We start from the raw sequence: 13,009 nt of genomic DNA on the forward strand, positions 1-13,009 counted from the left end.
CTTTTGTTTTTATAATCTCAGAACTTAATTTTGACATTCGTCAAATGCATCAGAAAAAGAAAAGAAAAAAAAAAACTTCAGGATGTCAGTAACGACTTCAAGATGTTTGCTGCACAATGTTGTAAGAGAACAGGCCTACAGGAACTTACAAAGGTTTGAGGATAATTATGAGTCGCTGCATGCATTCCAAGTTGTTCTGGGAAATGTTTTTTTTTTTCTTCCTCTTTTTTTTTTTTTTTTTTTTTTTTGGTTTTATGGCCCCAACCTTGCTTTGTCTTTTACTCATTTCACTATGCATACCCTCAATCTCCCTCCTTTGACTTTTCTATTTGCTCTACAGCCTTTCAACTTCTTCTTTTTTTTAAATCAATGTTCTGCAAAAACAAAATCCTCTGCGTCCTCACCCATGTTCCTTTTCTTTCGCTCACTCTTACAGCCCTTCTTCTTCTCCTTCCCACATCTTTTCTTCCTCAAGTCTTGTCTTTCTGTAGCAAATGACGCCCCTCTGTGTTGTCCTTCATGTTGAGTTCCCTTTGCGAAACTCCCAGCATTGTAAAGACATCTGGTAGTCATCATCTCTGGAGGTGCAATAACATGTCCAACAAGGACCTAGAAGATAAATAACGGTGAAATACCCTTTTCTACTCTCTGAAAATAGGTCTTCCAAGAACTTCTGAAAGCACAAGGGTATTTTGTGTGTGTGTGTGTATGTGTGTGTGTTGTTTAGTCAAGTTAATAATGACGTTTTTCCATCCATTTAAAATTTTTTATGCCTTATGTGACATTTGACTTGTTTTATTTTAAAACCCATATAAACTCGGTGCAAGGATATACAGTGTGGAAGGGTATCTTGGTTCTTTCAGTGAAAGTGCAGCTGTTTGCGTGTATAAACTCTCTGCAGGCCAGGATCAGCTGGTATCCATTATCAACAGTAAACATCCTGTTCACAGAGAGGTGGAGCCTTTCCGTCAGTGATGGCTTGTCTGAAAGTGTCTAACAGCATGGATTCGATTACGTTTTGCTTATGGTTGGCAAGTCAGACAGTGCGGGTGCTTTAAAAACCAGATCTCTTTTGTTACTATACTGAATTTAAATGCTGCATATTCTCACTTTGTTCCAAAGAAATGTCATGTTGAAAGCTGCCATACATTAGTTTTTATTTATTATTACGTCCAATCTTTTAAGTTACTCCCGCTGGGAGGGTTTCATCCCTTTTACAGCAGGTCCGTATCTGAGGTTTTGCTTTTTACAAGTAGCAAAAATGTGAAATGAGCTCAATTTACTTCATTGTTTATTTTATAGTTGTTGACTCGTCCTTTTGGTCTCCCAATAGTTAAATCAAATGAGCAAATTTGCTACAGTACAGCAGCACACACCATCTTACTTCCTTGTTTTATAATCATTTACCACACTAACGCTGCTGAGGTTAGATCATGAAATAGACATTAAAAGTACACAGCCATAGAGTATTCCTACTCATTTTCCAAGAAGTTATGTTATGTGCTTCTTCTGCCCCCTTGTGGATAATAATCAAGTCACATACTTTTTAACTGCATTCAATACATTTATCTTTTTATAAACCCTTATTACTATACACAGAGAAACCAAGAGATGTTTTATGCATAGCATACACTTTATTTTACATATGAAAACAAGTACAAATGGCAAAACCAGAAGAAAATCAACCTTTTTTTCCTTAAACAGGCAAATAAATTAAGTCAGCTTTTCATCGATTCAATACAAGAAGCACTACGTGTTCATTTGTTCTGCGTTCAAAGTGGCAGCCCTGAGCACATCCTTAACCCTCAATGTCAAAGTTATCTATAGAGTTGGAGTAAATGAGACAAGTGTGCCTTATAAAAAGCCAGCTTAGCCTTTTTCCCTCCCAGTCGAGACAGCTCTTCCATTAGTCTTCTCCTGCAACTTATAAAGCCAAGTTTCTCCTACAGACTGTGGCATTCACTGACCTTTACTGCAACATTTCCTCTGTGTTCAAAGAAAGCACATCAACATCGAAATGTTGAAAAGAAGCCATTGTTCCACCATCCGAGACAGAAATGTAGATACAATTTAAGCTGCTACATTTGTTAATATTTTATAGATATTCTGAAGATAGCATAAGCTCAGTCAAGGCTGTTAGAAGAACCAAGTGATGACAATATAAAGTGTAATAAGTAAATTTAAGCCACAACTGAAGGCCACAATGAGTGAGAGATGAACTTGTACTTTTAACTGGTATATAGAGAACATTTAACCATATTTATTATACAATTCTGCAGCATTTACATTCTTAAAACTTCCGTCTGTCTCAACAACATGTGCATTACAAAGTCCAATCATTCCCATAGCCTCTTCACTCCAAGCTAAAATAGAGATTTTATATTAATAGAAGCAAGTACTACAGTAGAGGATGATGAAATGAGTGTATAATGTCACACAAAGCCAAGCTTGACTGGTAAAACATGTTCACTTCTATTTCTTGTTGAGATTTGACTGCTGAAAGCTGAAAATTCTTCATTTTGTCTGACTTATCTTAAGTTTCTAATGATATATACAAAGCTCAGCTCACACAGAGTGAGAAGCCACAAAAACACTGTCAATATAAATTAAAGCAAAGCCACGCATGAAGGACAGGAACAGGAATGTGACACAAAGATCTGAAGCTGTCAAAGACAGTACTGTATTTAACATTTATAAATGGATACATGTGTGCAACAAAAACCATTATGTGTCCAAAAATGTCATCACTACTACAGAAATTGTGTAGCTTCTTAAATAGCAGTTAAATGAGCTTTTTATCATTGAGTAAGAAGGAAATGTGAGGAGATGGAAAAGGAGTTGGAGAAGGAGAGGATGAGAAGATCTTAGTAGGAGCGGATGGCTGGAGGAACATGGGCACAGTCCTGCTCATCCAGAGAGCTGTCGATAACGGGACGGTACCTCAGAGTCACCTACGATTCAGCAGAAGGAAAGGTATGTTAGGTGTCACTGATTGTATTATTAAAACACTATAATTGCTAGTAGAGCATTTTTTACCTTTCCAGTCTTTGGGTCAACGTAGGACAGGGTGTGTTTCCTCCAGTGCTGATCGAAGGACTTCTTCTCTTGACCCTGCAGGGGCTTAGAGTAGTCGTACTCATCGATACGATCCTGTAACATAGAGGAAATCCTGACTGATTAATGGTGATGTGTTATACTTGCATAATTGCGTAGGTGCAATAAATATTTAGATTATCAGACAAAAAAACAAGATGAAAACAGAAAATGAAAAATGCAAACTACTAAGCTAATCTGAATGATTTGAAAATAAGAAAAACTAAAATATCAAGAAAAATCTGATAAGATTAGCAGACAGGAAAAAAACATCGCTAAAATGTGGGCAAACTGACTTTGAAGTCCTCTCTGGCATGGGCTCCCCTGCTCTCCTTTCTCTGTTCAGCAGACTGGATGGTCTGGACGGCGTTCAGCATGAGGTTCTGCAGCTCCAACGATTCCACCAAGTCTGTGTTCCACACGATGCCTGGAGGAGAGGAAGAAAAAAATGAGACAGTATTACAACTTTTCCTTTTTGCTCTTGGAACATGCATACATCTGTTGATACAAAGGGGAAGAAAAGAGGTGAGGTACCTCTGTCAAAGGTCTTTATGTCCTCCATGGTCTGGTAGATGCTGTCCATCTTGTCGCATCCCTCCTTGAGAACAGAGCCGGTACGGAACACTGCAGCGTGGTTCTGCATGGTCTGAATGTAGAGGTGGAGAGAGACTAATTCATTTGCTTTGTTTGGGAAACTCTGAACACAGCAGTAAGTAAAGCCGGCTTTATAATCACTGAATAATCTGCAAGACAATCTAGACATGAGCGTGTTGGTGTCGGTGAGTGCACCTTCTGCATGTTGAGCCTGATCTCAGAGGTCCTCAAACTGCCGTTAGCAAACCTCAGCTTATCCAGGTTGGCCACAGACTCCTCTCCTGCATTGGGCTTCAGGGGGGACAGTTTCTCTCCTGAAGAGAAAAACAACGTTAACAGCATAAGCTCTGAAGAGGGATGAACGTGTACTAAAACCCTGATCTCAGATAATGCTGCAAGTTGGACATAATGTTGGCAAAATAGTTTAAATATCTGTTATCAAAACAAGGATAAATACTATCTAAAAAAGTAGAATGTAAGTCAGTTACTTTTAGCATCTCCTGATTATGTGTTATTCAGGTGTGATAATGTTTTATCATAAAAATGCTAGTGTTAATTACATTAAATACATACTATTTAGGATATATAGACATTTTATTCTAATATTATTATTAATGCACAGAGGTCTTTACCAGGTTTGTGCTGCTCAGCGATTGTCAGGGCGCAGGCTCTCCCAAACACCACCAGGTCCAGCAGGGAGTTGGCCCCCAACCTGTTAGCACCATGGACGCTGGCACTTGCCGCCTCGCCGCAGGCGTACAGTCCAGGCACCACCTTGTCCTCACCGTTGGTATGTTCGATCACCTGAGGGGTAAAAACAATAAAAAATCAAGTTTGACTCCTTTGCTGGGGAAGCTTGATATTAAAATTAAGGGAATGTGTGTCAGTAAAGCCTGTACCTGTCCTTTGTAGTTTGTGGGTATTCCTCCCATATTGTAATGAACTGTGGGAAGGACGGGGATGGGCTCTTTGGTGACGTCAACACCAGCAAAGATCATGGCTGTCTCTGAGATACCAGGCAGTCTTGTAGCCAGCTGCTGAGGAGGCAGGTGGTGAAGCTGCAGGTAGACGTGATCCTTCTGTGGACCGACACCCCTGAAGGAATAAAGTCAGGCATGCTCAGTTGCTGCAGTCTTCAAACACAATGCGTTACATGACGCACATCCAGACTCTGCCCATACCTGCCCTCTCTGATCTCGATGGTCATGGAGCGGGACACCACGTCTCTTGAGGCCAGGTCTTTGGCGTTGGGTGCGTAGCGCTCCATGAAGCGCTCTCCCTCACTGTTGATCAGGATTCCTCCCTCACCACGGCAGCCCTCCGTGATCAGGCAACCGGCTCCATAGATCCCTGCAAGAATTCCCATGTTAAAGCTGAAATACTGCTCAGCTGTTCAAGCCAAATAAATGTGGTTAGTTCTAGTTTCAAGCTGTAAGACTCATTTTAAACATCACATCATTTCTCTTGATTAGAAATACCACTTACCACAGGTATTAAAACAAAAACTTCAAATAATAAAGAATAAGCAATGCAAGTAAAACAACTGGGCAGTAAAAAAAATTATAATAAAAAATATTTGTCTTTGCAAATATTTTAGAGGAATTCCAAACATATAATCTATTTAATATTAGAACTACATTTTCTTAAGCTCAGTACTTTAAATATGACATGTACTATTTTCATTGTTCCATGGCACTATAACACGACAATAAAAATGACAACTTTAGGCTTTATGCACCAACTATACTGTAGAAATCGCAGAGGTTCAACCTTAAAAACAGAGTAAATCTTTCAGTTTCTGTGTAAAAGATGGAAAACTATCTTTTAATCATGTAATCTCAAGCTGAAGTATTCAACACAATATCATCATCATCATCGCTTCTCAGTCTCAATTTTTTTATGTGTTCTTGCACTGTTGCATTCAGGTTTCCTGTTCTGCACCCAAGGGTTATTGATATATTGTGGACAGCTGTGAAAGAATCAGGGGGCTCCATAACAGGAGCAGAGGAAGCTTAAATAAGCAATCACATTCAAGAAAACAAGCCCCAAAACCCACAACCGGTGATATTTGCAAGTGACTTCCCAGAAAAACAAGTCGCTTATAACAGGAAGACTTGGCAACACTGCTGCCTTTCACTGATGCAGTCGTCTGTATCTCTCCCCTTTTATTGTGTCTAGCTAGCTTTCTTTCTCCTTTTACCCAGTGGCGTGTTGTGGGTCAAATTACTACATTTTTATTATATGATTATAAGGATTTCACCTACACATGATATGCACACACTATTTCTCATCATCTTGGACACTTTGAGTTGATGCTATGTTTCTAAATTTATGCAAAAAACAAATGTATTAGTTTAAACTTAAAATAAGAACATTCCCAAACTATCCAGTCTTTTATGCTTAATGCTTTTATTAAAAACATAAAAATTAAAAATATTATGGCCACATGTAGGCCTACAGCATCATGATCATCATCATCTACAAACTCTGCCACACACCGAGCACAAAAGCTTTTCATACTTTAACATTCATAAGCCAAGAAACTTAGATCTGCAGAGGATATGAACAGTTACAGTTAACCTGGCTCATATTCATGGTGCTAATTGTATGTCCAATAATATGATATTGTGTGTGTAACCAAACAGCATTTCCACACCCAAATTTACGTAAGCAGTTCAGTTAGCAGCAAATTTGCAGAGTGGGGAGTTATGATGCACATTTCACTCACCTTGTTTGAATAGGAAGGCCATTCTCTTGTCTTTCATGGATGCAAGGTGGTCAGTAACGATGTCTTAAAATTTCCCTGTGGCTTTAAGGTCTTCCACAGTTTTGGCGTTGGCCTGAAGTTCAATTTAATTTGAAGTTGCTGCTGTAGTGATCTCCAAACTGTCACCCTCTATGTTAGCCTACTGGTGTTTCCAACAGTGAACTCTATATATCAGTCATGTGGACAAACTTCTCTGATTTGACTGGTGTGATGCAGAGAAGTGACTGGCTTCCCTTGGCATAAGCTCAACTAATCACACTTTGGTAGTGGCATAATATGAGCCACCTGATTGGCTGATCAGTCAAAAAAGTTGCTTTTCTCACCTGTGGGATGGAACTGCACAAACTCCAAATCTTGGCAGGGCAGGCCAGCTCTGGTCACCATCGCATTTCCGTCTCCTGTGCTTGTGTGAGCAGACGTGCAGCTGAAAAAGGTTCTTCCATAACCCCTGGAAGGAAAGACAGAACTCATTTCTCAACTTTTATGCACTTTTGGCAACAAACTGACAGATTTTTTTTTCAGATTTTTTTTTTTTTTAATCAAATTGACTCTCTATGTGGCAGCTGATGGTGAGGTTTAACTAAATATAAGTCTCACCCAGTAGCAATGACAGTGTTCTGGGCTCTGATGCGATGAATAGACCCGTCCTCCATGCAGAGAGCAATCACGCCTTTACACTCTCCATCTTCCATCAGCAGGTCCAGGGCAAAGTACTCCACAAAGTAACTGGTGTCATAACGAAGCGACTAAAGTCAGAAGGACAGACAGGACAGATAAGTGGCATGCAGTTTCCAGCGCTCAATAGCAACATGAGCTTTTCAATACATAGACTGAAACAACACATGCATGCTCACCCTTCCATATAGTGTATGCAGCAGCGAGTGTCCGGTTCTGTCTGCTACACAGCAACAGCGATGAGCCTGGCCTCCTTTTCCAAACTTGAGACTCTGACCTCCAAAGGCTCTCTGGTAGATCTTCCCATCTTCAGTTCGGCTGAATGGCATACCAAAATTCTCCAGCTGGGAAAAAAGGAAAAAAAGAGAGAAACTTCAGTTTATGAAATGTTAGTGTGACTAAAATGCCCATTTAAAAAGGTTTAGGTTTTGCTATGTAATCTAAATACAACTACAGTTGAATGCCTCAAAACTGAAAGGCTTCTACTCCCTGGGTTCACATTTTTGGTGGTCTTCTATATCTGATATCTGACCACTAGTGTGATTATAGTTATGACTATGGGAGAAGTCTTACCTCCACTACGGCTGCAGGAGCCTGCTCTGTCATGTAGTGGATAGCATCCTGGTCTCCAAGCCAATCAGAGCCCTTCACTGTGTCATAGAAATGCCACCTCCAGTCGTCCCCTTCCATGTTCCCCAGAGCTGCATTGATTCCACCCTATATATGAAGGCAGTATAAAAAATATTCAGTAAAACTGAAAATAAAAAGCACAGTTGCAACTTACAGTGCCTTAGATTTGCAATAATTCAAATTAGATCAGTGCCGAATCTTTTGAGAACATTTAACCCAACAAATAAAATTTATATTCTTACTTAATTTAAGCAACTTGTTGTTATACCTGTGCAGCAACAGTGTGGGACCTAGTGGGGAAGAGCTTGGTGACGCAGGCAGTGTTAAAACCGGCCTCTGACAGACCAAAAGCTGCCCGAAGTCCAGCTCCTCCAGCTCCTACCACCACTGCATCAAACTCATGATCCACAACTGGATACTGAGTGGAGATCTGTAGATGATGAAAGAGAGAAGACTTGGTGAAACTACTCTAAGACCAATTTGCACACAGAGTATGCATACAACAGTTAATACAAGCATCTCCAACTAATGTATGCAAAGCTCTTTGTTATATCTATTCATACCAATAATCCTGATCTGGATAAAACAGCCAACTGAACTCACATCATCTGACACTTTGGCACTTTTCTTTTTGCCATAGATGGAGAAGTGAAAGTTCCTTGAACCCTGAACTGCAGCAGCAGGGACCTGACAGAGAAATAAAAGAACTTGAATCAGTGGAGAAAAACAGACTGCAGGGTTATTAAGAAAAGATGCAATATCATTGCTGAATATTCTGATAATGAAATAAACAAACTGCTCCAATATATAGTGCTGATTTAAGGTATATTAAGGAGAGCTTCAATTCACTTTTGCACCTGTCCATGCCAGTAGTACATACACAAGCAGAACTTTCTCAGCTCTTGTTAATACACCTGTGAAACTGCCATCTTCAGGTTTAAGTGATAATTAAGTGTGTAATTATACTCTACTAAACAGAACTATAGACTTGAGCCATCTGTGAAAATGCTGTTTCAATCTTACACTCTCAAAAAGCATTTGCATTGGGAGATATTTCTTCTGAAAACATATTGTTTAGATAACTGTCAGTGGAGGGAAAAGCAAATCTTTTCATTCATGTTTGCTTCAGAGAATTTAATCTGGTATTTCAAGAGTCAAACCTGACTATATAATATTAAGGCCAAAAATGGTCTAATAGTTACAAAACATAATGCTCTTGCTTTAAATTAATGAACATTATTTGCAGTGCACACTACTAAGTGACAATGGGAGAATTTTTTTTTCCAAATTTCACTTAGTAGTCACTAGGTGGCAGGGGTGTTTTGAGGAACCCTCCACCATAGCAGCTGATGAGCCACCAAACAATCAAAACATTAGATTACATAGAAACTGCATTTTGATTGCTGCCAATTAGTGTCCCCGATGCAAGAAGTAGTTAAATATATAAAACCAAATTAGTGCGCTTAAATCTCAGTCCAACACCCAATGTATTAATATTCACAGCGGTTTATAACTAAAAGCTTTACTGCAACCCTTTTATTGGGCGATCAAATTCACCATTCTTCATCAATGTACAATCCGTCGGTATAAATTCAGTTTAAATACATGCTGACTGTATTCCTAATCGTTGTGGTATCATTCAGCTGCTTTCTACAAAGACATCTGATTATAACTTTTTAATATGGCACAATGCCTTAATCAGTTCCCAAAACATGGATCACAATTACTAAAGTTAAAGAAATAGCGTTGGCACAACTTTATATGCAAATCTTTCTTTGTTGGACTGGCTAAATTGCTTTAGTGTCACATTGAGACACCCTATGCTACATAATGGATTACGCAAGCCAGAATCTTTAGGTTACGAAAGCTGAATTTTCATCCTCAGCGTAGAGAAAAATAACTAAAAAAATAATTACTGCACGCATAGACAGAAGTGTAACCAAAAAAGTTAAAGTCTAATTATTACTACTTACTGCTTTCGTGTTAGATAGTACCCTCTTGGAGAGGAGACGGGACGCTGCGCGCACACACGCCATGTTGTCACTTGAAAAACCGATTCTGAAAGCGCTGCTGGGGAAGAGAAATCCTGTAGGACCAGACTAAACCACTTTCTGGAAAGAGGGGTGTGACTTATTTTGCACATAAGATTTATTACCTAAAACGTGTTGAATAAAATTTTTTACAGTCATATCTGATATAAATATACATAATAATCTAAAAACTTAAACAAACAGTTTAAATTCAAAACATTAAGTTAATGTAGCGCAAGCTTATTTCCAAGATCTAACCTCCGCCGGTAAATGGACTGGTAAGGCGTAATAATCGGTCGATGAATGAGGGAACAAATGCATAAGTGACCTAGACATTTCATTCAAGGTGAGACACAGCTGCAAAATTTCACAGACATTTACTGACATGTTGATATAATTGCACAGTCATGAGTCCCCTTGCTATGTTTATATTAAATACTTTAGCTGGCACGAGCCACTGAGCTAAAGGTTAGCTAGCATATTAGCTGCAGTTAGCTAGTTGTGCATAGTTGGACTGTCAAACTTAATGAGTCACGGCCAAACACTGACTGATTTGCAGTTGATGTATGTTCCGCTAATGTACAAAATGCTAGCAAGTTAATTTAAAACAAACCTTAACACTCATGTTTGCTTGCAACACAGTGTATCATCAGTGCCAGACTATTCATTTAGATTTTCAAAAAGAGTTTACTTGTAAAAATTAACCGTATACCACTAAGTCAAGGGATCATTGGGCACTCGTACAATTATGTAAATTCATAATTATGTGATGATGTTTATCATAAGCCACCATAGTATTGTTTTAAAGTATTACTGTAAACACTACTAGAGTCATGTTTAAAAATCCAATGAGATCGAGGTCCTTTTTTCTTTCTTTCTTTGCTGACGTTTGGTTTACTGTATGTGTGACTATGATTACAGCAGCCTCCATGAACAACTTGAATGACCCCCCTAGATGGAACATCCAACCAGACCCCAGAGGGAGAGGGGCGGCTGCTGGTGATGGCAACCAATGGAACTATGCCCTGCTGGTTCCTATGCTGGGACTGGCAGCATTTCGTAGGTTACACAAGGAGATATGTTTAGAAGTTTGTGGATCACACAGAGGAGAGCAGTTTTAGTTATTTATTGTTCAAGTAATAGTGCTCAGCCTTGAAAGTGTGAAAGTGAGCTAAATTTTGGAGTTCCTAACATTTGAAAAAATGAAAGAAACAAAAGATAGGTTAGATGGAGGTAGATGGACAGATAGGTCCATATTTTAAAAAGTGTAATATTTTGCTTTTATAGACACAAGCAAATTTATGTATATAGATATTCACATCAACTTTAATTTAGGGGACAAGAAGGGAACAGGAGTGCAACAATTACTCTGCTCCGCACAACATCATAGTTATGTGGCTAACGATTATTCTTTCTTATGTCTCCCATCATCCTTTCAGGTTGGATCTGGACTAGAGAATCTCAGAAGGAGATCCAGAAAGTTAAAGCCCAGTATGACAAGGATGTATCCACAATAAAAAATGAGATGGAGGCACATTACCGAGAGACACTGACCGAGAGGAGCAGGGTGGCAGCTACGCTAGAGTTGGAACTGGAGAAGGAGCAACAAAGGGTGAAAGGTTACAAGCAGGCTTTGATTTCACAGACTCGCCAGCTTATGGAAGAGCGAAAACGGCTAGAACAGGTAAAGAGGTGCATAGCTTGCTTAAACAGGGGTTCTTTTCTTTTGTTTTGTTGAGTTAATAATACACCAAACCACTCTTTCCCTTGTCTTTTTAAATTCAATTGATTTTCCACTTTTATTCTTGTGTATTCTTGTCTAATGTATAGCTTTAATTTCCATAAACCAAAACTTTGTTTTCATCTCTTAAAGGAGCGAGAAGCAATAAATAAAGAAAAGCAAAGGTTGGTGACATCTGGTGCTGCAGGTGCTGCACTGCGTGAAGCCCTGGAGAGAGAGAACGAGTGGCACCAGCGTGCCACATCCACCCTGAAGGCGCTCGAGGGGCAGCTCTTGGAGCGACAGAGCGCCTACTGCTCCCTCATCCAACCTCGAGAACAGAGGCTGGAGATGGAGAAGAACATGCTGCTTAAGGTTGTCAAGGATCCCATTGGGGCTGAACTGGATCTAGAGTCAGACCTGAAGGATATTTTTAAGAGAGATAAGCACTGTGCAGACCTGTTAAACCTGGACCAAAGGAAGAATGGAAGCCTTATGTGGGTATACCTCAAGTACTGGCATCTGCAAATCACAATGCAGAAGCACAAAAGAGCTGAAGAAGCCATATTAACTGGGAAAACCCAGCATCACAAGAAGTGACAAAAAGCAAAGATTAGCTGGCTGACTTTGAAGGATGTTGATTGTATTTGGAACAGGGATGGAAATACTTGTTTTTCTTCCACCTGTGTAAATATCTTCACTTGATAGGGATTGTTAAGCAAACACCTTAGAGTTCTCAACTAAATGACCCTTCATATCTGTGACAGTCTCATCCATTATCTCAGAATTTAAGGAACCTACAATATTCAACATCAGAGTCATCAAGTGAGACTTGTCAGCTTTGAATGAACTGCACAGCAACTTAAAATGCACTAAAATACATCAGATGTTATTCATAAAAGATACATAACTGATGATTTATAAAACAGAAAAATATTTTCCTTTCTGCTTCTTAGAAAAATGTTAAAAGGAAAACATTCAACTTGCATTCTCAGAGTGAACAAATTAAAGTTATTTTAATTTTAATTACTTTATTTTGGTATGAATTTAGAGCTCCCTTCAAATCAGTGCTTTGTGGAAAAGCACCAAGACGTGTCAGGAAATTGCTAACAAAAATATATAAAAATGAAGTCCAAATCAGATTTTTGACATTGTTGCATCTGTCTTGGAAAAGACAGTATTTTGGGGGAATGTGTTGAACTATATGTTAATGAACTTCATGTCCATGAAGCCCATAAGGTTCCTCCATCTATGACCTCTTCAGTCATAATCGCATCTATTGACATGTTTAATACAGTAAATTCTATAGATTTGTCTTTTTGTTTGGTTTGGTTCTTTTTTCGTGCTTGTTTTTACATCACAGCTGTGGAGTGTTATTCTGTCTTCAATTACAGGTTTATGTGGGAGCTTCATAACAATCTTTGGGCCAAAGCTTTATCGGCTGTGCATGTGTATATAAAATATTGCGTTATCAGATAAGTGGAATAAAAAATACTACAA

General features: G+C 39.0%; 2 protein-coding genes across 4 annotated transcripts; one reads left to right on the forward strand and one right to left on the reverse strand.

Annotated features, from left to right (window-relative positions):
• Positions 1-1,612: 1,612 nt before the first annotated feature.
• Positions 1,613-9,830, reverse strand: sdha (succinate dehydrogenase complex, subunit A, flavoprotein (Fp)). Of its 3 annotated transcripts, none has more exons than XM_041988022.1 (16): positions 9,733-9,830; positions 8,363-8,446; positions 8,028-8,189; positions 7,703-7,846; positions 7,309-7,473; positions 7,052-7,200; positions 6,778-6,902; positions 4,869-5,037; positions 4,587-4,782; positions 4,320-4,491; positions 3,883-4,001; positions 3,628-3,739; positions 3,390-3,520; positions 3,037-3,150; positions 2,824-2,951; positions 1,613-2,791 (listed from the first exon to the last, which is right to left on the reverse strand). In XM_041988022.1, the coding sequence occupies exons 1-15, from the start codon at positions 9,793-9,795 to the stop codon at positions 2,865-2,867; spliced, it is 1,992 nt and encodes a 663-aa protein (XP_041843956.1). In that variant the 5' UTR covers positions 9,796-9,830; the 3' UTR covers positions 1,613-2,791; positions 2,824-2,864. The 3 variants fall into 3 exon arrangements, with proteins under 3 accessions (XP_041843956.1, XP_041843955.1, XP_041843954.1); XM_041988021.1 differs by having other exon boundaries at positions 1,613-2,787; positions 2,820-2,951; XM_041988020.1 differs by having other exon boundaries at positions 1,613-2,951.
• Positions 9,831-10,039: 209 nt separating this feature from the next.
• LOC121642448 (coiled-coil domain-containing protein 127-like) lies at positions 10,040-13,009 on the forward strand. Its single transcript, XM_041989197.1, has 4 exons — positions 10,040-10,135; positions 10,711-10,848; positions 11,229-11,473; positions 11,663-13,009. The coding sequence occupies exons 2-4, from the start codon at positions 10,719-10,721 to the stop codon at positions 12,107-12,109; spliced, it is 822 nt and encodes a 273-aa protein (XP_041845131.1). The 5' UTR covers positions 10,040-10,135; positions 10,711-10,718; the 3' UTR covers positions 12,110-13,009.

The sequence above is a fragment of the Melanotaenia boesemani genome, chromosome 6 (genome assembly GCF_017639745.1).
Source record: "Melanotaenia boesemani isolate fMelBoe1 chromosome 6, fMelBoe1.pri, whole genome shotgun sequence".
NCBI classification, from domain to species: Eukaryota; Metazoa; Chordata; class Actinopteri; order Atheriniformes; family Melanotaeniidae; genus Melanotaenia; species Melanotaenia boesemani.

Excerpts from the sequence above, each read along its gene's own strand:
- sdha (XM_041988022.1), bottom strand. The coding sequence starts at position 9,795 with ATGGCGTGTGTGCGCGCAGCGTCCCGTCTCCTCTCCAAGAGGGTACTA. Across the intron at positions 8,190-8,362 it reads GTGCCAAAGTGTCAGATGAT|ATCTCCACTCAGTATCCAGT; the intron begins GTGAGTTCAGTT and ends CATCATCTACAG. Across the intron at positions 3,151-3,389 it reads ATGCCAGAGAGGACTTCAAA|GATCGTATCGATGAGTACGA; the intron begins GTCAGTTTGCCC and ends TCTATGTTACAG.
- LOC121642448 (XM_041989197.1), top strand. The coding sequence starts at position 10,719 with ATGAACAACTTGAATGACCCCCCTAGATGGAACATCCAACCAGACCCC. Across the intron at positions 10,849-11,228 it reads GCTGGGACTGGCAGCATTTC|GTTGGATCTGGACTAGAGAA; the intron begins GTAGGTTACACA and ends TCATCCTTTCAG. Across the intron at positions 11,474-11,662 it reads AGCGAAAACGGCTAGAACAG|GAGCGAGAAGCAATAAATAA; the intron begins GTAAAGAGGTGC and ends CATCTCTTAAAG.